Raw genomic sequence first — 23,192 nt, 5'->3', positions numbered from 1 at the left:
TAGTCTTAATTACAACCAGTCAAACAAAGTATATCCTATTTACTATCTATATCCCCATATGTGAATACAATAAGGACTGGAGAGGACAACAAATGGCTTTGAGAGTCTTATTGATTCAGATGCTCAAATCACTTGGTCTCTGATTTTGGTGATAAATATATTTAATGTGTACATATGCTTACTTATAGCGCAGCTTCTCCTTCTTTGTCACCATTGTCTTCTTCATTTTTGCTGTAAAGACAAAAAAAATTGGTTAATACTTCACTCAATATACCGATAAACACAAGCATGCATATTTTAATCAAGTGAATCACAATGTCCAACCCAACTGAACCGAATACCATATGTGCTAAATAAAATGTGATAAACATTCAATCATCTAGAAAAACCTTTCTGCATGCAAAAGAACTCAACTGAACATATAACAATCAGGTGAATCAAAATGACCGATACCATTGAACCGAACACCAATCGCATGTGCTGAATAAAACATGATAAACATTCAATCATCAAGTAAATCATTTTTGCATGCAAAAGGACTCAACTAAACACCCTAACAATCAAATGAATAAAAATGAGCAACTCCACTTAACAGAAAAAAAATAGGAACACATTTCCATTCCTATGTCCTGGTTACGTCAAAAAAATGAAATCAGATTAAGTCAATCTACTAAATGAAATAATTCAATTCAGTAAATCTAAAATGCAACTAGGAGAAATGCAAGATTGCAAGATTTTAAATGAACATTAGTTTTTATCGTACCTTTTGCAGTTTCTGTTCTTGTTTTCGTTCGTTTTTTCTTCTTCCTTTCGAAATCTTCTTGCGATTCTTTTCCAGTAACGATTTTCACAGAGAACACAAGTGAAGTTTGAGAGATGTTGAAAGAGATTCGAAGTTCTCGAGTAGTGGTTTCAATGTTGAAGAAGCAACATTATTTCATATTCAAGGCACGAATGAATATGTTAACGTTTTCGGTGTTCTGAGCGCGTGTAATACACGCTCATTTAATGATATTGGATTTTTTTAGTATTGAACCAGTTTAGATGAACTTGGATAAAAAATTATATAGATATGTAGCATGACTGTTATTTTTAACTATTAAAAATTTAGACACTAACAAAATTAATTACAAAAGAATTAACGATATATTCATAAAAGATTAGTTCTATTAAACAAAAATATCTAATAATTAAATTTTGTGCTAAGTGTATTTAAAAATATATAAAATTTTTAAATTACCCTCCATCATCTTCTTTAACATTTTGAAACCCTAATTCCTCCTAAAAATATTAAAAAAAAAAATCAAAACTTATAGTCCATCCCTATTAACACGGTTATTCTCTTTCTCTTTTCTCCCAATAAAAACTTTTTAAGCGAAGACTTGTTCCATATGAGATCCTCAAGAATAGAAACCTCAATGCGAAGCTCACAATGAGCAACTACCTTTCACATATTTTGTTTTTACACTTTTATAGTATATTACTTAACGCAAGAAATACTACTAATTAAATAGATATGGTCGTAATTATTATAATTGATCTCTTACTTTTTTTTAAAGAATATATAAAAATAAAGATAACAATACAAAGTCAATCATGCGACCACAATTTTAGTTAGAAATCATTCATAAATAAAAGTCTCTTTCCTAAACAGATTCCATGAGAGATTAAAATTGAGATAGCATGAAAAAATTTCTGGTTGGAAGTGACATAGAGGGACAATAATTGAATGGTACTATATAAAGTTATTAACTCTTCCTTACACGGCAAGGGGATAAAAAAAATTACAATCCTTTTTATGGGAAAATTCAACTTGATGCATACAAGACTATGAAATATGATTTTATTTTTTAATATGTAAATTTTTGTCTTGGCCTGCACACTATTTGACTAAAGACAGAACTAATTTTCAAGTACCATCAAGTTCCCTTGAATTTGAGTGTGACAAATTAAAATAAAGAGTTTGGTTATGGCCTTACACTAGCCTTGTCCTTAAACTTGAACACAATTGTTTGAGGTGTTGAATAACACATTAAAACTTCATTGAAAATTTGAAATTAAAACAAAAGTGATTTTTACCTTTAATGGAGAAGATTCTCAAATATAAGGAGTGGTCGTTTTCTGTCCCCGCACCGTTTATAATTAAGATTGTGAAATCTTGTATAAAAAATAGAAAACTCTATTTATATATTTATATTATAGACACCTAATATAAACACATACTTTTGTTTTTTCTTTATTAAAAAAAATGCTTGGAACTTTCTACTAAATATTTGTTGAATTACAATATGCTAAATTAATAACTTATATTCATACATATTTTAAATAATTGTAATATATGACGTGGATTTCATTTATAAAAGAATATGTTATAAATAAATCTTAAGATAAATATAGTGGTATATTTGATGTGATTTAAGTTATTATAAATGTTGTGCCATGCATGGTCATGTTTCTCTAGCTAGCTCTGAATTCCACCAAAATTTGCACCGCCAATTTTAGGTGCAAATGTTGGATTGCTTTTGTCACTTTTGTCAAGATTTCAATTCAACAATGGCACGCGCATATATATTTTCACAATCTATCTATAATATCATCCTACCTCCTACCTAGGATCGATCATATATATGTATACACCAAGTGCTACCTAGTTTCTTGTTTTCTAATGGAGGTTAAATCACAAAATCAAATCTATCACCAATTTTCATGTTTTGCTTCACTTAATGTTTTTAATTAACTTTGGGCACGCACATTACTTGGAATTAGAATTATATTTAAATTTGTTGTGTTATACGTGCATGTGTTACTCAATTCTTCACCATGCATTATCTCAATTTTAGTAGTTTAAAAATTTGAAGATTCTAATCTAATATATATTAAAATTATGATTCCTATACTAGAATAAAATGTTGTAGTTTTTAAATCTGATGAATTGCACATGAAATTAGCAAAATTAAATGATAGCAACTATAATTCAAAATTTAATTATTTTCGTTCTGGCCAATTCCATGCCACTCTACTAAATAATTAAATTTCTCATATGCTTATTGTGCAACTCATTTCAATTAAATTAGAACAATACTATCTATTATTTTTGTTGGGTCATATCTAACTGCAAGCAAGTTAGGAAGAAAATATTTTCTTTTTATGGATGAAATAAAAAAGCAGTGTATAAATATACTGAACTTTTTTTTTAATATTGTATTAGTATGGGTAAAATTTTTTATGATGAACCAAATTTTGTGTTAAATACTATTATGGTCATCTACGAAATGTCACTGACGTTTTGTGTTATTTCAATTAAAATAATATTTTTTTTAACAAAACGTCGTTAACATTTTGTGTTTTAGTAATTAAAATAGTTTTTTATTATAAAACGTCAATGACATTTTGTTTTTTCATAATTAAAAATTTTTTTTATTATAAAATATCAATAATATTTTGTACTATCACTACAACTGTATAGAACATTAAAATAATAAAATATTTTGATATTTCACATTTAAATTATTCATATATACAAATTTTAGCTAAATATAGTCATGATGATGAAAATGTATATAAGCTAAGGGTGATTGATTATATATGCACCATAGAAGACTGTGCCCGAATCTCAAAAGTTTCCTGAAAAATATTTTGACAAAGATAAGGGGATGTGTATTGTGCAAAAGTTGTTTGGCAAAGAGTGCTTGGCACGTACCATGCATTACTACTCATCACTGCCCAACACAGATTATTATTATTATTTTTATTTTTAGGTAATTTAAATATTAAAATATGTTAAATTAATTTATAATAATAAAAAACAAATAGGAATAGGAAAAATGTTAAAATAACATGATTGGAGGGTAAGTGTTAGAAAGAAGACATAAAAAAGCCTGCTAGATAGTAATGTTGAATTGAGTGGTTTGACTTTGAGGTCCACAGTCCACACACATAGCCATAGCCCATATCTTTGTGTTTCAGAGAGCAGTGTAAGCATTAAAACCCTACTTCACCCCCTTAGCCTCATCATTCTCCATTCAATGGGGTCTTGACACGTGCCATCCCCCACTATATCATTCGCCACCCCTCTACCTATCTCCTATCCCTGCCTTGCCACTCTATCCCCTCATCATTCATTATTCTTCCATCATATACTTTCATTTATATAATAGTATGAATTAATTTTTCACATAATTAAAATAAATGAGAGAAAGTGTTACGTAAATACAATATTTTAAAAAACCAGATACAAATGCAAGAAACTTAACTATATAGAATCTACGATATCTTAATGCGGAATCTAAATACACGTAATTTGTTATATTCTATTGTAGATTGCGTTCAGAAGCTGCAAACACATAAATCGCTACATCCTATACCGATTTATAAACAGATGGACCCAAAGTGTATTTCATGAGACTCTGTAGCGGATTATGAAAAGAGTGACTCACTATAAAAATCGTGTGAGGGTGTAGTAGATTTTATGATAGGGACTTACACAGAAAAAGTAAAGAGAAGGCAGAAGAAAAAAGGGTAAATTTAGGGTGATATTCTTGGAGCAGTTCTATTAAGTAGACCAATGGAAGATGAAAGACAGTTGTACCGGCTCAACAGCGTTGCTCACGTAGACGGAACCATAAATGAAGAGGTAAGTCTCTTTATTCTCTTTCAATTGAATGATATCTGTATATTTTATTTAATCTTAAGGAAGTTATTTATTAATTAAAAAAATAGAACCTTAGTTTAGTTTATGTTTTGAAAATTAAAATTTAAAATTTAAAAGAATTTGAAGTTTAAAATGTAGATGGTAAATTTGTTGTAATTTTAAAACCTAGGTAGTTTCTATCTTGAAACATAAATTATGGTTTGGTGATGTCAGTGTTAGAAATTAATCAGGTATTCTTTATTTCTGAATATGCAGCCAACACGATGTATTTATAGCATTCGTTGGCAATAGAATATGCCATTACATGATAGGATCATACCTTGTTTGGAGAGGGTTGGGTTGTACCACCTGGCTAGGCTGAACGCGCATTGGTTTTAGTTTGATTAGCCTCTGGTCAGCGCATTTATCAAGAGGTAGCAGTCTGAGACCCACACTTTTCATATGCCATTCGAAGAGTGTACTATCACGCTCCAAGATATGGCATATTAGTTGGGGCTGCCCGTGGATGGCCAGCCTGTTTCTTGGTACATTACTGACTTTCACCTGCACATCGAGGAGCCAGACCGGTGTGGGAGTGGTTCCACAAGTTATTTGGTGAGCTTCCGCCACCAAATAAGAGAAAGTTATACATGGTCCACTTCATATGGTTCCATGAGAGGTTCAGGGTGTTACCGACTGATGCTTTCGAGGAGACCGTACACATATATATGCACGTGCGTATATTATGATGTGCCGTCCTAGGTTCCTGACTCCCAGCTGCCGGTCGACCTTAATGAGCCCGCAGGCAATCCGTAAGACACTTGGTTTGGCATGGGGAGGGGGGGACGCCGCCATCTGCATTTGGAGTGGGTCTACAGGATGCTCCACCCGGAGATCAACGAGTGACCAGAGTTAGGCGTCCGACTCGATGTGGCATAGGCTCGCACCTACTTAGTCCATTTGCGGACGACCATGATAATGATGGTGACCAGCAGCAGCGTCCCTTGTATTAGTTCCAACAGTTATATTTATATGAATTATGACTTATTTATTTCTTATTAGTGTTAATGACTTGTGACTATTATATTTGTATGACTTATGTAGAAATTTATTTTGTGTTAGTGTTAATGCCTGGTGGCTATTATATTTTCTATGGCTTTATATATTTATTTTGTACGACTTATTGCTTATGAGTTATGACGAGTATATTTGTATGACTTCGTACATTTTGCATCATGGATTGTTACTATTATATTGGTATTCATGAATTTGTTCCAAAGTTCCACTTTTTTCATAATCCGCTACAAGGTCTCGCAAAATACACTTTGGGCCCATCTGTTCATAAACCACTACAGGGTGTAGCGGTTTATGTGTTTGCAGCTTCTGAATATAATCCGCGATAGGGTCTAACGAATTACGTGTATTTAATTTTGCGTTAGGGTGTTACAAATTACAGATAGTTAAGTTTGTTGCATTTGCGTTCGATTTTTCATAATGTTATATTTACATAACATTTTTTTCCATTTATTTTATTTATGTGAATGGCCCATAATCATATCTATATGTATATAAGAGAAGTTTGAATAATTTTGACAAGCGACACATTTTTATGTAGAATTAATTTGAAAATTTTCATGATGACATGCATGGCTAAAAGCAGGATTATTGAGGAGTGAAAAGAGTAACTAAAATGGTGCATGTCCAAAGCCTAACTTGAAGGAGTTTTAATAATATCCTATATCTATCTATATATATAGCAAATGAAGTGAGAACTCAATCAAGCTAATTGCTTTTTTGGAGCCACATTGGTCAATTTTGTCCATTTCTTATTAAAGATTATTATTATTGTATGTGGTGTTTATTTAACAAGAGACAATAGGCCTTTCCTAGCCGATTTTGGTGTCGACCAAAAGCCTTGCATTATATGAAATCATACAACTTTGATTTGCAAAATCAAGACAATACAATATATATAGGACCTAAAATCATACATTCATTCATACCCTAAATTTTCATTTATATATATAATATTTTTCCCCCCCTTGTAGCTCAGATATTGTATTGCCTTTAATGGGAATTTTGTTTCCTTATGTTTCTTCCTTATTTGGAAAAGGAGTAAAGGTTTAAATAATGCTATCAAGAGTCCTCTCTTTTGAATAATACAATAACTGCTTTTTTGACTGCAGTTGTTTGCATGCTTCCTAACAGAATGAATTAGAATTACATATAAATATAAGGAGTTAAAAGCCTCTTTAGATTATGGAAAGTTAAGGACTTCTTTTTCTTGTTCAAAATATTTTGCAACTAACTTTATGAAAGACAACTAACTTTATTTATTTACAATTTTTGAATGTCTTAGATATGAATACAAATTTTGAAACGGCTGTGGTCAAACAAAAAGTAGTATGATTCAAGAAATAATAGCATGCAATCAATTGGACAGCCTATGTGCTTTGGATCCCTTTCTTGATACAACATTAATTATTAGCTATTTAAAAATGTACAATATACCAAGACCAGTTTCAATTCATTCTTTGAATGTCAAAAAGGGAAGTCAAAATAGAACATAGCAACATGTATATTTGAATTGAAAAAAAAAAAAAGAACAAGATGTACGTGTCATATTGATATCCCCTGAATATAACAAGAATAATAATAATAATAATATATAATATAAGAAGACACCACATTCAACTCAAAACCTTAAGGTGTTAAGTTAATTGATTTCTCATCTTTTAAACTTTTCACTCTTCTTTACTTTCTTTGATGTGGGACTAACTTCAACACTCCTCACACTTACAACACTAAGATGGGGATTTCAAACTCTAAAAATTCTTTTCGAAAGAAAAAATTATAGCATTATTTACAATTTTTTAGTGATTTAGTTTAAACCAACTGTTTATATGTAAATCATTTAAATACATAGTATGATAAATAATTAAATTAAATATATCTAATTGTTTAACTATTATTTTTACGGAAGTAATAACTTTTAAATTTTTCACCCGTAGAAGAAGTTCGGGTTTGAAATAATTAAAATGAATGAAATATATTTTTTAATAAACTAATCGATTTATTATTTGTATCCACGACACAACAGATTTATGGTCCATTGAATATGCCATAAAGTTCCAAAATGGCATATACTTTTTGCCTATATATTCCGGCAGTAACAGACAAAATCAAAGGTGGTGGCATTGCATTTGAACGATATACTAAAATGCAGATGATACGTATGGCTTGCCTTCAACACTATTTAATTTGTCACATATTTTTGAGACATCCTTATTCAAAATCATGTTCTTCCTAGTAAATTTTAATTCCTAAATTATCCACTTTATTAGTAGCCGGCAACTTTAGTATCAACAAGGAGAAATCAGAAATGTTAGTTAATCTGTAAAAAAAAAAAAAAAAAACTGTTTAATATCAACATGACATTGATGGCATGGAGTATTTAGTATTGTAAACATGTTTTAAAAAAATGTTGAATAATAATGGATCCCATATATATAGGTTGTTCATCATGGTAGCCATTAATAATAGTAAATGAATGGATAAGTTTGGCTAAACGAAGGGTTTTAAACTTTGATTGGATTAATGTTGATTTTTTTAATTTTGGCTTGGCTTGCAAGGCAGTTTTCCTAGGATAATTAATATGAGTAGCTACGAGGCACTTGTCTCTAACATGCACTCTCTAATCATCATTACATTTAATTTTATTCATTCAAAACTTACGGCTATACGACCACTTTGATTTGCACAAATATATGCTCATAGGAACTTGGAATTAGGCCAGCTTCAATTCAATGTAAACTAATATTATACTACTACTAATAGAAGTGGCGGTATTAATTAAATAGTATGTAGCATATATAATTAATTAATTAACAAGCTAATTAGGTTGCATTGATTAATTAAATATAAAAAGAAGGAAATATATAGAGTAGTAGAGTATTGTGTAGAAGTAGAACACAGCATACTATTGGGACATTTCTGACCACTAAGAATTAAAAAAGGACTTTATTTCATTCTTGGAATTAAGTGTGTGTTTTAGGCTAGTGCATATAATATAATAGGTACTTAGCAGAAGGGGTTTGGAATATTCTTTTTCAGAGCTTACATTTGATAAAGAATCTTCCATTCCTTGAATGTTAGGTAATGTTGGTGAAAAAACATTCTGATCGATTTCCATGGTAATGAATTGTTGAATTCCAATATAGTTAGTTACTTACTAGTCAAACCTCTAGTACTCTTTCGGACCCACATTAACAATGTCCAAAATTTTCGTCATTCAGAGCCGCCAAATGCTCTTCAATTTGCCCAAGCTAACGTTAGGTGTTTCCCCATAATAAATAAATAATAAAAACAAAACATGAAAAGCATTTATAATTTTTAAAATAATTCCTATGATGGGGAATGACATGCTATTTAGAATTTTTGCAACCAAAATAAAATTGAATTTATAAATTTTTTAAGAGAGAGAAATCATAATTATGTACAACCAAAAATTTTTCCTCAACACTAGTTTATTTATATCTCAAAGGCCCTAATCTAAAAGATGAGCCCTTAATTGTTAGAAACTTCACTGTATGTATATCTCATTTTCTATTTATATTTGATTAATCCAACAAATATTTTTCCACTCTCTAATTAAGGAATTAATTAAGATCATTAAACTTGTTTGTACTTTACTTATCATCATCATTATCATCATCTTCATCTGTAAAGTCTGGTTCAAGCGGCTTCTTCAATGACCCAAAAAACATATCAAACTCAGGCCCATGTCTTAGGCTCATACCTCTCCTTGGGCTTGCTGCCAATTTTGATGAATACATACTTAAACTTGATCCAGTCATGGGCTGCAAGGGTGCAGAGAAGTGCTCAGGCCCATTTCGAGGCCCACAGGCCATCATGACCATCATTGGACTCTCCTTTCTCTGGAGCTCACTTGTCTCCTTGATTCTCTTATACCTAAACCAAGCTGCTTGTATAAAACATGCAGCCCATGTTCTCCATTGATGAGAATGGAACCTGAAAGTTTGCCTAAGTTGCTTGCTATGTAACCTTCTGAATTGGGCCGCCACAAATTTCAAGTCTTCAGAAATTAGTGCAAAGGCCTCAACTTCAGTTATGGCCCGTACTGTTCTTGTTGATGAAGGAAGGGCCACAGTTGGACGTGGGTCCAAGGCCCATGTAAGAAGCTCCTCACCGCAGAAGTCACCGGGCCCAATTCGACAGGAGTTGAAGAATCCGGTTCGGCCACCATTGGTGGTGCAAGAATCTAAATGGCCTCGTACTATGAAGAACATCTCATGAACAAGGTCACCTTCACGGACAAGGCATGTCCCTTGGGAACATAGTGACGGTTTTAGCCTCTCACATATTGCATCTAGGATTCTCTCATCCATCTGATCAAATAATGGTACCTGATCACATACAATAATTTGTCACATTCAAATATGAATAATCACACGATGAAAATTTAAGTACAGTTAACTTCACGTGCAATTGATAAGTGAGAACTGTTAGATGATAATTTAATCAAATAATTTAACTTTCAGTTATCAACTTTATATGAAGTTCTTTGCACTTGAGTTTCTATCTAATCGCACACATCATTAAGAATAAGAAACTTCAGTTATATATGTTACTAGTGAATCCAATAAAAGGATATCAAACATATTGTCATAATGTCATATGTGTGTTTAAAATGTGGTGGAAACTCAGGTACAGTCGACTTCACGCGAAGTTAATAACCGAGAGTCTTTAGATGATTTGACTAAATTTTCATCTAACGGCTCTCAACTATTAACTTTACGTGAAGTCGACTGCAGTTGAGTTTTCACCTTAAGATTAAGATGTTGTATATATCCAACTAGGAGTTAAACAAAACAAACAACACTACATGAGAAGAAGCTTATTGAAAACTATGATGCACAAAATATCAGTGAAATACAAAATAAAAGAAACATACTTGGCGAACAAGATTGAGACAAAGGTGGCGCTTAATGTCGCGTCTAAGATCAGCAGGAAGGTCTCTAAGAATGGCTTCTTCATCAACACCACGAGTGGCAACCCATCTCAATTGGTCATACCTTCTCACATTTTGCTTCAGATGCCGAGGGAGTTGCCTATGGTGCATCCATCTTTCTGTATCTGTTCTCCTTATTCTCCATTCTTCTAGTCTCATTGTTGTTGATTGCAAATATGTCTATTTAGAAACACAACAATTTATTATCCACACTCAAATCTATTGCTATTCTAATTCAATAGAAATAATCATAAATTTCATTACTTGCATATTGCCTATGAGCAATGCAAACAGCACCAATCCAAGAATTGCAACAATCACAGCAAAATTTATCTCTGTGACTTGCGTGCTTGTCAAGAGATTCTGTCCTAAAGAGCTGAAAATTTGACATAGGAACAGTGTTAGAACATGATTTTCATTTATCACTTTATAATAATCAACAAATTAGTTACCTAAGATTTCTCAGTCCCCACCAAAGACAATAATAGTATTTGCTGAAGAATTCTGAGGCTGTAACTTCCAAAGAAAGAGCATCAGCAAAAATACCAAACTGAAAGAAATCACTGTCCTGATCACAAAGGCTTGAGATATTGCTTGATTTGAGCCATGAAGTCCTACTTAGGTCCCCTATGCTCTCACATTCAAGATAATGGTACTTGCAATTTCGGTACTCAAGATTACAAACTTTCTTCCAACACTCATCTTGCCTTTCAATTGATAGCAGATACCAGCATGATCCTAAAACCTTTTCAACACATATTGTTAAGAACAAAACCCCGAAATCGCAATATTATATGAATTTGAATGGGTTACTCACATGACTTGCTAGCATATAGAGCATAAGATTATATGCTGCACCAGCCCAAGCTTTCTCCATCATTACCCCTTTAGTCTTGATGATTTCATGTGAGAGTGGATAAATCAGATATAGCCTCAAGAGGTATTGAAAAATGGTAACCATGCTCAGAACATGCCTTGAAGCAAACATTTGTGACCCCTTTAGATTTGGAATTACAGTCCAAATAACCACCTAACATTTTATTTATAGAAATTGTAAGCTGTAGCAGCAGAAGAAACACAAGAGGATTATGATGGTCTTAACAATTCAGCAGCATACCTGTGGAAGAGGCTGTGCAGCCAATAGATCAATCCAAAAGTCCTTATGCATATACTGCGATGCAATCTTGGAGGAGTCTATGATAAGCTCTCCTCTACCAGAAACACGCGAAGAAGGCGCCACATAAGCAGTTTGAAACCTTACATAAATCTGAATAATGTAAAATGCATCAACCATGGACCGGATTATGGTGAGGGAAACTTCAAGACCAATAGACATGTCAATGCACATTTCTTTCTTGGCCACTGGCAAGTAAAAGAACAAAGGATCCACAAACAATGAAATCAAGCATGCTACTAAGAAAATCCTGTTCCATCTATTCACTCTTGGACCCCTTGGATCCAATATCAGAATCTCATCTGCATCATAATCCTCTGAGAACACTCTAGATAGTTCTCTTCTTCTCTCTAGGCACTTTCCTCTTGTTGCATCCTTCCTATCATTCTCTTTTCCGCTCATTATCTTGTTATAGCCATGCATTGATAAGTGACTCTTTTCCTTGCTTTCTGTTAACTTCTCTGTCTCAACATCATCATGAAACCTGCAACCACATGTTATCAAACTCATTAAGCTACTCATAGTTCCCAAGATACACTGATTAGAAAAAGGGTATAGAACATGCAAACCTTACAGAAGATCTTGATCTACCACCAGAAGCCATAGTTCTCTTCTTCTTTACTTCAAATATATGATCTTCACCCCATGAGAAATCACCATTTATACAGAGTTATTAGCTACTGAAAAGATATTCGGTTAAGATCTCAACCACATAAAACATGTAGTCAAAATTTGCCTTGCCATATCCCCCCCACAAAAATCATGTGACTAAAAAGGTAGAACAACTCATATAGTGTCATAAGCTATAAAATACAGTATCTTTTAACAGGGAAAACCTGTGAATTTGGAACTGCCAAAAGCTTTGGTTGGAATTGAAGTCTTCCCTATAGCTAACCTTTTTTTTTTGCCCTTGACTCTGCCTATCTTAAACTTTATGGCAAAGTTTTACATAGCCGGTGCCAAAAATAAAAGGAGTATTGTGCTAAGTTATTCAATGCACAGGTAAAATACTTTGTCAAATTTTTATGATGTAGTTACTTTTTCTTGTTTTGGAGATAAAAAATAAATAAAATTAGAGATAGTGAACAAAATGAAACTTTAAGTGAAATTGAGTGATGACAGATGGACAGCCACAAAAGAACTGTCTTTATACACTACTTGTTGAGTTATATATATATACTTATATAGGCATGCAAAAGATTTATGGTGCAGTATGGAGAATTGTATCACTGAAAAGAAGCACATTAAAAAAACAAAGATAGAATAACAGGAGAGTGAGAAAGAGCAGCTAGAAGAATGGGTAATGAAGCATGCAATTCTCATTCTTTCTTCTTTTGGCAAATAAACTGCATAGCCATAGTCATATATAATTATTAATGGTAGTAACTGTTAACGCCAAGCTGCAAGCAAAATCATCTACCATCCTCTCAACTGCTTCTACCACTCTTAGGACTTGGGAGTTAGGACAGTTATCGGTTAATTAATACTTGAGATTAACCTAAACAATATTGACAAATAGGATTTTAGTATTGGTTCAAATCACATACATAATTAGTGCTTTTTCTCGTGCACAAGTGGCTTTAGAAAAAAAAAAATGGACTAATCATCTAGGTTGAAGAATTGTGTTGTGGTCGAGGTCTTGACACAGTAGCAACATATTTGCCTCCTTAGCAACCACACCCGGATTTGAAACTTTGTTAAAAATTAAAATCAAGTATTGAATAAGAACCCTTCAAAATGTTACTTGTAAATATGCTTATGTTTGTAATGTTGTAATGACTAAAGTTGAAGACTAAACAGGGAAAATAAAAAAGAAGAATTGTGTTTACCTAATTTTATTAGTGACAATATGGTTCTTCTAAATATGATTGATTAATCATTTAGGCAATACCGTGACTCTGAATGGAAGACTGGCAGCGGCAGCATTAAAGATAAGATGAAGCTCGTGCATGTATTGTACCATTCACCTCAACTACTCCCCATGCTACGTCTTTGTTTACAAACTACCACTTTTAATATATAAATTAGTCTACATACCACACCTCATTATTTAGATTTTAATCATTCAATTTTAACATTAACTTGCCCCTGGTTCGTAATATTCTATCACAAATCTCATAATTCTATCTCAACTTAAACAGAGAAAGAAAAAAAAAAAAAAGCAAAACAGCTAGAACATTTGCTGCTGAAAAATAATTTTCCAGGCACATTGACAAATGAAAATAACCAATAATATTGAGTTATCTACTACTATGACAAAAAAGTGGTGAAACAAGGTCTATAATTTAGTTTCCAATCACAACCAGCAACTTTGAAGCATACATCAAACTCTTAAAGAGACACTTATATGCTCTTCTCTACAGGAAGAAAGCCTCTCAGATGTTGCTCCTTCTCGTCGGATACAGCCGCAATGTACGGAGTTCATTTTCTTCTCACAAACACGGATGGGTTGCATCCACTTAGCTTCCAATCTACCTGTCAATGAGTTAGTACAGGATTACTAAAAACTCAGTGCATGGATTCAGTGAGGAAATTAATTGTGGTGAAGACCAGAATTACATGGTGTTTTTCCAACTGAATTCACAACATAAATTCAATAGGTTTATAAAATAGTACCGAATTCTACTCTTGATCAGGCATAGATGATACGTTGAATCCTCAAAACGGGCGCTTTGGCTTAGAATCTGCTAAAGAAACTCTAATAGCTCTGCCATTCAAGTCCTGCAACCAAATGATATCAAAATAATCAAACAATGGCATGATGGAAACTAGATGTCTCGGCAACCCATTACACTTACAATGTAACATATACAAATGGACAAGTTCAAACTCATTAAATTGTTATTTGTGATTAGCATACAGGATACTAGGAGTGGATTCACGTGCTTACCGCGCCATCTAGGGATTCAATAGCACTATTGACCTCTTCAGGGCTGCTGTAAGTCACAAATCCAAAGCCTCTTGATCTTCCACTTTCCCTGTCATAGATTACCTTGGCCTCCAAAACTTTTCCTTGTTCACGAAACAAGTTCTCAAGTGCTAAGTGGTCAACACCCCAAGCAAGATTACCAACATGAACACGGTTTCCGTTATCTGAAGAGAAACCACCCCTAGAAGGAGATCTGAAACGGGAACCCTCATTCTTAGCAGGAGGTGGTCCAGAATTCACTCTCAGTGCCCTCCCATCTAGCTCCTACAAATTTCCAGCAACACTTATCTTAGACAGTAATAACTAATAAACAAAATGGTCACAAAGGGACACCATAGGATACAATACTACATTAACAAATAGTGCAATTTGAACATAGTAGTTATCCACATACCACCCATCTCCCATTGGATAGGGTGCACACTCCAACTAATGGAAAACTCGAACCTTATCCTATCCAATGATGGATGAATGGTACATTCAAGGAACATTTCTCATAATAAACACATTGATATTTCACAAAGCAAAACTCAAAAAACATAATTCACATAGCATTGTCAAATTTTAACATAGATAACTTCACAGAATAAAGATGTAACAGTCAGAAAGAAACAGAAACAGTAAGATGTATTAACAAACAGAACACCACCAACTTACATAGCCATCGAATTGTTGTTTAGCAGCTTCAGCTTCCTCAATCGAAGACATGGTCACAAAACCAAAGCCCCTGCTCCTTCCACTCATCTTATCATAAATCACCTGCCAAAAAGCAAACAACTTCATTCAGAACACCCAACCCAAAAAAAGAAAAAAAAAACTTTGTATGCAATTCAATTCGCTAACCCTAGAATAACTAGTTTAAATAATTTCCATGAAAACAAACAGGGAAATCCCAAAACCAATCCTTCCACGAAGGTTTCCTCAGAGGGTAGCAAAATCAATGATAAAAAACCAAACTTTAAAGAAAGAAAAAGAAAAAAGACGCACCTCAACGACTTCAACGGTACCAGCACTTTCAAAGAGCTCAGCGAGTTGGGCGCTGTCAACACTGAAAGGAAGGTTGCCAACGAAGAGCTTGAGGTCAGGGGAGAAGCTGCGGTCATCTCCATCGCTGAGAATCTCCTCGTCCTGGTCGAATTGGGAGGAAAGAGCGACATTTGAAACGAACCTGGTTGGACGAAGAGGAAGGAAAGTGGTGGAAATGGAAGCGGATTTGGTGGGGTTGAAGGAAAAAGAAGCGAAGCATTGTGGAGGAGAAGAAGAGAGGGGTTGTCGGGTTCGAAGTGATAGGGTTGGAAGAGCAAGAGAAGCTGCAGAGGTAGACATTGTGGCTGAGGCTGAGGTTTATGAAACGGATAAGATAAGAAAGCAGAAGAAGTGCAGAGAAGAAAGAATGAGAGGGTTTATGAAATAATAATAATAACGAAGGGAGGCTGAGATATTTATCCAACACAAGGGAAAATATCTCTCACTCTCACTTCTTCAGATAAGGTAAGGTTACTTGGTTCCTCTTTAGGGTAACCTATTTTACCAATTTGACCTTTTATTGTTTTTATTTAAAAGTAGATTAAATTATTATTTTCTATTAAAACATTCAATTTTTCACAAAAGAAATTAAAAATGGCAGTTTCTCTTAAAAATTATTTTCTCAATACTAAAAATCAACTATTAAGTAAAATATGGGAGATACTCCCATAAAGACGCAAAAAAGTCTTTTTTTAAAGATATTTTTTAATAATTAAAATTTAACACATATAATCACTTAAATTATGTTATTTTTGTCAAAATTAGGTCAGACAAATTAATTTGAGTGAATTAAATTTTAAATTCGTCTAAATTAATATTTTTTTATAAAAAATAATTACAATACCCCTATTATATAAAATTATTAAAATATTTTTATTATATATATTAATTTTGAGAATTCTAAATTCTAACCCTTTTCTTCTCCAAAATTAATATATATAGGAATATTTTAGTTGTGTTTATAATAGGAATATTATAATAATTTTTTATAAAAAATATTAATTTATACCGATTTAAAATTTAATTTATTAATTTTTTTGCTAAATTGATTTCTCCATTCTAATTTTAATAAAAAAAATATAATTTAATTGATTATATGTATTAAATTTTAATTTTTAAAAATATTTTAAAAAAAAGACGTTTTTGACATTTTTATATAAGTGACTCCCTTTATATATATTTATACATATTATTTTATAATTTTTAATAAAATAATTTAATCATAAAAATAGTTAAACCTAATGCAACAAAATAATCAACTTATCATTTATGTAAAACTTAAAATAAAAAGAGTATTTTATAATAATTAAAATTTTATTTAAGCTTGTAGGCTTGTAGCTAAGCATGGGCGAAATGTGGTGAGGAGATATTTTTGTTGTGGGCCGAAGGACCTAAGATAGATCCAAATTCAAATTATGAGTCCAAGTGGGCAATTGTGCACTGCAATTTTTGTTGGTATCTGCCTTGGATGACCAAACAAAAGCTGGATTTTCTTTATTCTTTTCTGTTACCAAGTTGGTGGCTAGGAAAAAAATATTGTCTTATGAGTTGAGTTATGATTATGAAAGTGAAAGAAAATTATAAAGATTATACATGTTTGATTGATAACAAATTACATACGTGACAAATTCATAACCTCTAGAATTATTTGGCATATCTTTTCACACTTCATTAATAAGTTGTCTTTATAAAAATATTTAAAAACCATTCGAGTGTTTTTGCTATCTAAAACATATGCAATGAATAGTGATTAAATAATATCTATATTATTTCATTTAAATTCTAAATTATCATTATTTGGAGATTGGACTCTAACTCGCACTTATAAACAAAATAAATATTGGAGAACTTGAACTAATTTACTAGGAGTCCATTTTCAATAGTTTGTGTGGCCTCACAATCTTCACAAATATGCCAATCAAAGCCTCTTCATTTCAAGCCCACTAGTGGCCCATAAATAAAATATTTTTTTAACGGGAGGCATAAAAAAGTCAACTTGTTCAGTTGTTTGTTGCTATTTCAATTTTCTTTTTAAGAAATTAAATAATATTGATTTTGGTGTTTTATACTACTAGTGAAATAATCACGTGTTTAAAAAAGGAAGAAAGAAAGAAAGAAAGAAAAATTGCTCTAAAAGGAAATTAAAAAAGAATAATGCATGCTCACGTCTACTACTACACCACATCATGCAAGAGCCTTCTTGAATTAGGTGCAAGGCCTTTCAAAGTTAAAAAAAAAAAACTTTAGTGCCTAACTCAACGTTGACCAGTTAAATTAAATATTATTATTTTGTTGACGTTATTTGTGTGTGCACAATAAAATATTAACGCATATGGTTGATACTGTATGAATTTAACGCATATGGTTCATGTAAAATTATCTGTACATAAATTTTCATCTTATACTTATATCTATTTATGTATTTACGTCTAAAAGACACCGACCAAACCCCGCCATATATTCCTATGCCGCATGTATTCACCAAAAGATACACAGACTTTTGAAAAGAAATTTTGATAACTAACATTGATGTTGTCATATTATAGTAATGACTTTATTCAATGTGTACGCACTCAAATCCTTTTCACACCTACGGATATGGCTTTGATTAAACTCTTGAGTCTTAAATCCTTGTGTTTCTTTATGTTCGATCCGAGGTTCTAACATGCATCACAAAACTCATCAAAAGGAAAAACAATGTACATTCTATTTCTATACATATAAATTGATTTTCACAAATAATTTTAATCACTCTTTCATGATGACGCAATTCATAAACCTTTATTTTGAGCAAAAAAACAAAAAGATATTACAAGAAATGAATTAAGCTAAGCTAATAATAATAAGGAATAGTTGATTCCTATTACAACAACTATATATAGCGCATTTACGAAAAAGGCAGGCAACTACTACGCAATTGTGGTGGTAGGTGTGTGTGATTTATTCAGCTTCAGTGGGTTATTATTACGATACCACATTGCAAGTTGGAACACTTCAATCCTTCACGTTTTGGGACTTAATATCTGGGGTTGGTTTCATGGATACTTTTCATACTTGTGTTGTGTGTATAGAGGTGATTTCTCATCAATAATCTTAACTTAAAAGATCGAGTTTTACCAAAAATCAAAATTGTTTTTGCATTAAAAGTGCCCTATCAATTCTACGTATTAAGACTTAATTAAGAGTGTGTCAATATTAATTTTCAATTTCGAGAAATAAATGGTGTGCACAAACAAGAACTTGGTAGGAATTAATCTCAACTTTGTTGATGTATATATGTGCATGATTTTCATTTTCAGATCTGTTGGCTTTATAAAAGTACCGTTTTATTATTGTCAAATAACAACCTCAGTCTTTTGTATGGGTCAACACAGAGCAAAGCGCGTTATTAATAATAGCATTTCTCACACTTACCTACTCCATCGTTGGCGCATATGTATGTAAACATACTATTTATATGTATTTTGTATTAGTTATTGATGATTTTGATGTATGCTTAATATGTATATATATATATAACGAGAAAAAAGGTCAGGAGCCAATAAATTCTAACTAACATTTGACTAGGATTTGTCTTTTTTTTTTTTTTTCCTGAAAAGAAAGACAAGCTCAATATATTAGGTGGAGTATACATAAGTTATAAAATAACAGCAATTTAGTTTTTATGTCATTTTTGACATAGCCATCAATAACATAAATTATTTTTCACACCATTCTTTGAAGCAATAAAACGATTTAGCAACATAATTTACCGCAGTTGTAGTTTTATGCTGAAAAATGTGTTCATTTTTACATAATCAAACATTTTATATAACTGAGAAGAAACCCACTAATTATGTTTTATATTTGTCTTTTTTCATAGATATCAATCTCCAGCTCTCAAAGTGTTATTTTATGAATTCTAAGATACTCTAAACACAACCCACATGAATAATTCATGTGTATCATACCTACCATGCAAACTTACACTAATAAACAGATGTTGTACAGATTCAACTTTCTTGTTACACATAGCACAAATGTTATCATTTTGATCAATGATATCCAATCTACTCAAACGATCCTTTATATTAACTCGGCTTACTAGCACAAACCAAGTAAACAGCTCAAACCGAGGGGGCACTAATCCTTTTCAGATTCCATTTGTGAACTTGTAGTTAAGGATATCATCCACCAAAGTCTGTTCCTACAAAATCTGCACAAATGAACTAGTAGTATAAACGCCTTTTTTGTCAAATTTTCACACCACTTTATCTTGTACTCCTGTTATCAATCTCACATCATGCAGGATATCCAGCAATTGATTCAAACTGTTAGTCTTCCATTGGCGGAGTTTCTTCCTCATTGGAAGTTCCACACCCACTCTATCCCGTCCCAAAACCTACAATCCCTAATTATGGATCCTTTGTTATTTAAAACCAAGAAGAGCCTCGAAAATGAGTCTTTCAGCTTCCCATACTGTAACCATGTATCCTCCAAAATTTGGTTGATCTACCATCTCCCACTTCCATAATAAATTCATCAATAATTTTTTGTCTGACATTTTGCTCTTTTATTTGTAGGTGACATATATCTCTCACGGGTCTCTTTTGTCAGTAACTCTTGAGTAGACAAAAGTTGTCTAGAGTTCAGATTATTGCACAAGTACACAATCTTCTTTCACAGTGGACAATTTTCTTTAGAAAATCTCCACCACCACTTGAACAATAAGGCGGTATTACGAACCATCACATCTCCCACACCTAATCCTCCTAAATTCTTCGGAGCCTGAATCATGTCCCACTTTACCACAGCCAACCCAGGTCGACCATCGTCTTTCTCCCAAAAGAAACTTCTTTGCAATGAAATTATTTTTGTCGCCATTGCAACTGGCATTTTATACAACCTCAGATAGTAAATGGGTATGCTATTAATAACTGACTTGATGAGAACCAACTTTCCTGCTTTATTGAGTATTTTTGCATTCCACAAGTAACTTGATGTAACTGTTATATATCGGTTACAAGTTATAATTTAGCCATAACTACAAATACCAAAACGCCAGATATATATTTATTCTCGACTTAAAACACCATTATTCGGAGATTTGACAGTTACTATTATTTCTCAGATATAAAAAAACGGTAAAAAGATTATTTGATTCATTGTATTCTGCAAATTAAAGCTTATTATTACTCACTTACTTACTTGAGTATCAGAGTGCCTTTTGCAGGCCCTTACTCCTTTGTTTTCTCACTGCCGATATATATCTCATCTTGAAGAAGAAATTGCAAGCATTCACCAGTGGACGAGTTATACATTGGTCAAAATCAGCAGGAACATTTGGCGCCCACCGTGAGGTTTTGAAATAAAGACCTTTTGTTTCTATAGGCCCCAAAATTTCCTTCCTTGATCATGGCTGACTTACCTCCTCTCATACCATCCGAACTTCTCCGGATGGTAACAGGGTTACAACAGGCCAATTAACGCATGGCGGAAAAAAAATCAACGGATGGCAAACCAAATAGCTAAGCTAACCAATGTTCGGATTGAGCATAACAACGGTCACAATGAGCAATTAGATGATGAAGAAAACAATTCTGATTCAACACACGTTTTTGAAACTCAACAACCTAAGAAAATTCAACAAAATGATGATGAAGACGATTTAGACAACGCTGTTGTACCATTCACGGCCGATGTTACGAGCTTCAAGTTACCTAGGAACTTCATCTTACCGCTAACGTTTACTCCCTATGATGGCGTGGGAGACCCAAAAAAGCATATTAAGAAATTATGATCTATGATGATCGTTAACAGTGCTTCTGATCCTATTTTATGTCATTGCTTTTCTACTTTTTAAACAGTGCTGCACTTGATTGGTTTTCTTTTTTGCCTGTAGATTCCATTTCACGCTTTCAGGAGCTCGCCAAACAGTTCGAAAATCAATTCGCTGCATCTTCTATCTACTTGCATGACTTTGACTATTTGAACACTATTAAACAAGGACAACACGAAAGTTTAAAAGACTACATCATTCGCTTGACCAAAGTTGCAATGACTATTCCATACCTCCACTTCGAGGTGCACCAACATGCTATAAAGAGTGGACTCCACCAAAAAAAAATTTCAAGAAACCATCACAGTGGCCAAACCGAAGACCTTGGCCGAGTTTCGAAAAAAGACTAAAGGTCAAATGAAAATTGAAGAGTTGCAGTAAGCTCGGAAGTCCGAGAAAAATCAAAACAATAAGGAAGATGACAATGTCAGGACAACAAAAAATCTTTTCGATTAGTACCACGTTATAATTCTTATACCCAGTTCAACACTAAAAAGAAAGACATCATAAAAAAATCCTGTTTTTACAAGTAATTAAAGCTTCATTATGTAATTTTTTTTCAAAAAACACTTTGTATTTTTTCTACTAATCCTGATATTACATTCTTTATTTTTTTGTACCAATACTTTTGATACGATCTTATACACATATTCTACTATGTTATTAATTAATTGAACGAAAGTCTTTCATTTTCTTTGTCCCAACAAATTTAAGAGCCATAACCACTCAGGTAATATCAAAATCTCTTGATAATTTTGCGGTTTAAAAAAGACTCACCATGATTATAGTAAATTCCGACCAAATATCTCTCTAGCTAACACTTTTAATGAAGTTCATATTATAATTTTCTACCTAATGATCAAATATAATCAATTGGTTATTTTTAAATAATTAGTATTAAAATAATCAATTTTATTAATATATTATTAAATATTTTAATATATAAAATTTATAACCGTAAATAATTTCTTCATCAATCACCAAATTAATGTCGTCTTGATTGTAGATATGATGGAGGAATCATTTTGATTTATAATTTAAAATCGAAGTATCATTTTGATTATTTAGTTAAATTTGAAGGACTATATATTTTGATTATTATCTTATGCATGCCAACGTAAAAATTAATGTGCAAGCTAAGCAAAATTTGTATTAACAACATTAACTTAACAATTAATAAAAAACCATTTTAATTTACAGTTTAAAGTTGAGAAATAATTTTAATTAATTTCAAAACTAAGGGACCATTTTAACTTAAAAGGGAAATTGTTATCTATAAACTTATTTCCTGACTTCAGAAGACTCAAGTCAATGATGGAAAAAAATCACGGTCAATAATATTTAATTTAAAGATAGGTCAAAATAAAGCTGCAAAGAAGACCGGCGGCTGTGATGATAAGCATTTTTTTCTTGTGGATAATGCATTATTCCAATCTATATATTAGTTTATATATATACTTCGTTGAATAATTATAAATATTTTATTGATATTTAAATATGATGATTGATGAATGTAGTGTTCATGCAGCAGCCTGCCATGTTAGAACAACTAACTGTATATATTAATTAATATACAAACTATAT

General features: G+C 32.3%; 3 protein-coding genes across 5 annotated transcripts; 1 reads left to right on the top strand and 2 right to left on the bottom strand.

Annotated features, from left to right (window-relative positions):
• Window positions 1–8,666: 8,666 nt before the first annotated feature.
• LOC130961912 (protein CNGC15a-like) lies at window positions 8,667–12,597 on the bottom strand. Of its 2 annotated transcripts, none has more exons than XM_057887953.1 (7): window positions 12,410–12,597; window positions 11,779–12,319; window positions 11,479–11,691; window positions 11,114–11,406; window positions 10,926–11,037; window positions 10,605–10,841; window positions 8,667–10,056 (listed from the first exon to the last, which is right to left on the bottom strand). In XM_057887953.1, the coding sequence occupies exons 2-7, from the start codon at window positions 12,256–12,258 to the stop codon at window positions 9,319–9,321; spliced, it is 2,073 nt and encodes a 690-aa protein (XP_057743936.1). In that variant the 5' UTR covers window positions 12,259–12,319; window positions 12,410–12,597; the 3' UTR covers window positions 8,667–9,318. The 2 variants fall into 2 exon arrangements, with proteins under 2 accessions (XP_057743936.1, XP_057743935.1); XM_057887952.1 differs by having other exon boundaries at window positions 12,405–12,534.
• A 1,416-nt stretch (window positions 12,598–14,013) lies between these two features.
• On the bottom strand, window positions 14,014–16,187 carry LOC130962113 (29 kDa ribonucleoprotein A, chloroplastic). 2 transcript variants are annotated; one of them, XM_057888206.1, is made up of 5 exons: window positions 15,752–16,187; window positions 15,422–15,523; window positions 14,726–15,028; window positions 14,452–14,556; window positions 14,014–14,306 (listed from the first exon to the last, which is right to left on the bottom strand). In XM_057888206.1, exons 1-4 carry the CDS (start codon window positions 16,088–16,090, stop codon window positions 14,494–14,496), a joined length of 807 nt encoding a protein of 268 aa, XP_057744189.1. In that variant the 5' UTR covers window positions 16,091–16,187; the 3' UTR covers window positions 14,014–14,306; window positions 14,452–14,493. The 2 variants fall into 2 exon arrangements, with proteins under 2 accessions (XP_057744189.1, XP_057744188.1); XM_057888205.1 differs by having other exon boundaries at window positions 14,014–14,310; window positions 15,752–16,186.
• Window positions 16,188–19,514: 3,327 nt separating this feature from the next.
• On the top strand, window positions 19,515–22,145 carry LOC130958360 (uncharacterized). The gene is made up of 4 exons (XM_057885210.1): window positions 19,515–20,258; window positions 20,353–20,691; window positions 20,989–21,129; window positions 21,237–22,145. Exons 2-4 carry the CDS (start codon window positions 20,632–20,634, stop codon window positions 21,567–21,569), a joined length of 534 nt encoding a protein of 177 aa, XP_057741193.1. The 5' UTR covers window positions 19,515–20,258; window positions 20,353–20,631; the 3' UTR covers window positions 21,570–22,145.
• The last annotated feature ends 1,047 nt before the right edge of the window (window positions 22,146–23,192 follow it).

This window comes from Arachis stenosperma, chromosome 2 (assembly GCF_014773155.1).
Source record: "Arachis stenosperma cultivar V10309 chromosome 2, arast.V10309.gnm1.PFL2, whole genome shotgun sequence".
NCBI lineage: Eukaryota > Viridiplantae > Streptophyta > Magnoliopsida > Fabales > Fabaceae > Arachis > Arachis stenosperma.
The sequence above is the reverse complement of the archived record's forward strand: the minus strand, read 5'-3'. Positions and strand labels throughout refer to the sequence as shown.

Coding starts and splice junctions, on each gene's coding strand:
- LOC130961912 (XM_057887952.1), bottom strand. CDS start 12,439: ATGGCTTCTGGTGGTAGATCAAGATCTTCTGTAAG. Junction 11,692..11,778: donor CTGCACAGCCTCTTCCACAG/GTATGCTGCTGA, acceptor ATAAAATGTTAG/GTGGTTATTTGGACTGTAAT. Junction 10,842..10,925: donor TGCTCATAGGCAATATGCAA/GTAATGAAATTT, acceptor GTTTCTAAATAG/ACATATTTGCAATCAACAAC.
- LOC130962113 (XM_057888206.1), bottom strand. CDS start 16,090: ATGTCTACCTCTGCAGCTTCTCTTGCTCTTCCAACCCTATCACTTCGA. Junction 15,029..15,421: donor AACAACAATTCGATGGCTAT/GTAAGTTGGTGG, acceptor GGAAATTTGTAG/GAGCTAGATGGGAGGGCACT. Junction 14,557..14,725: donor TTGAATCCCTAGATGGCGCG/GTAAGCACGTGA, acceptor ATTTGGTTGCAG/GACTTGAATGGCAGAGCTAT.
- LOC130958360 (XM_057885210.1), top strand. CDS start 20,632: ATGAAATTATTTTTGTCGCCATTGCAACTGGCATTTTATACAACCTCA. Junction 20,692..20,988: donor CAACCTCAGATAGTAAATGG/GTATGCTATTAA, acceptor CTTGAGTATCAG/AGTGCCTTTTGCAGGCCCTT. Junction 21,130..21,236: donor CATTTGGCGCCCACCGTGAG/GTTTTGAAATAA, acceptor GGATGGTAACAG/GGTTACAACAGGCCAATTAA.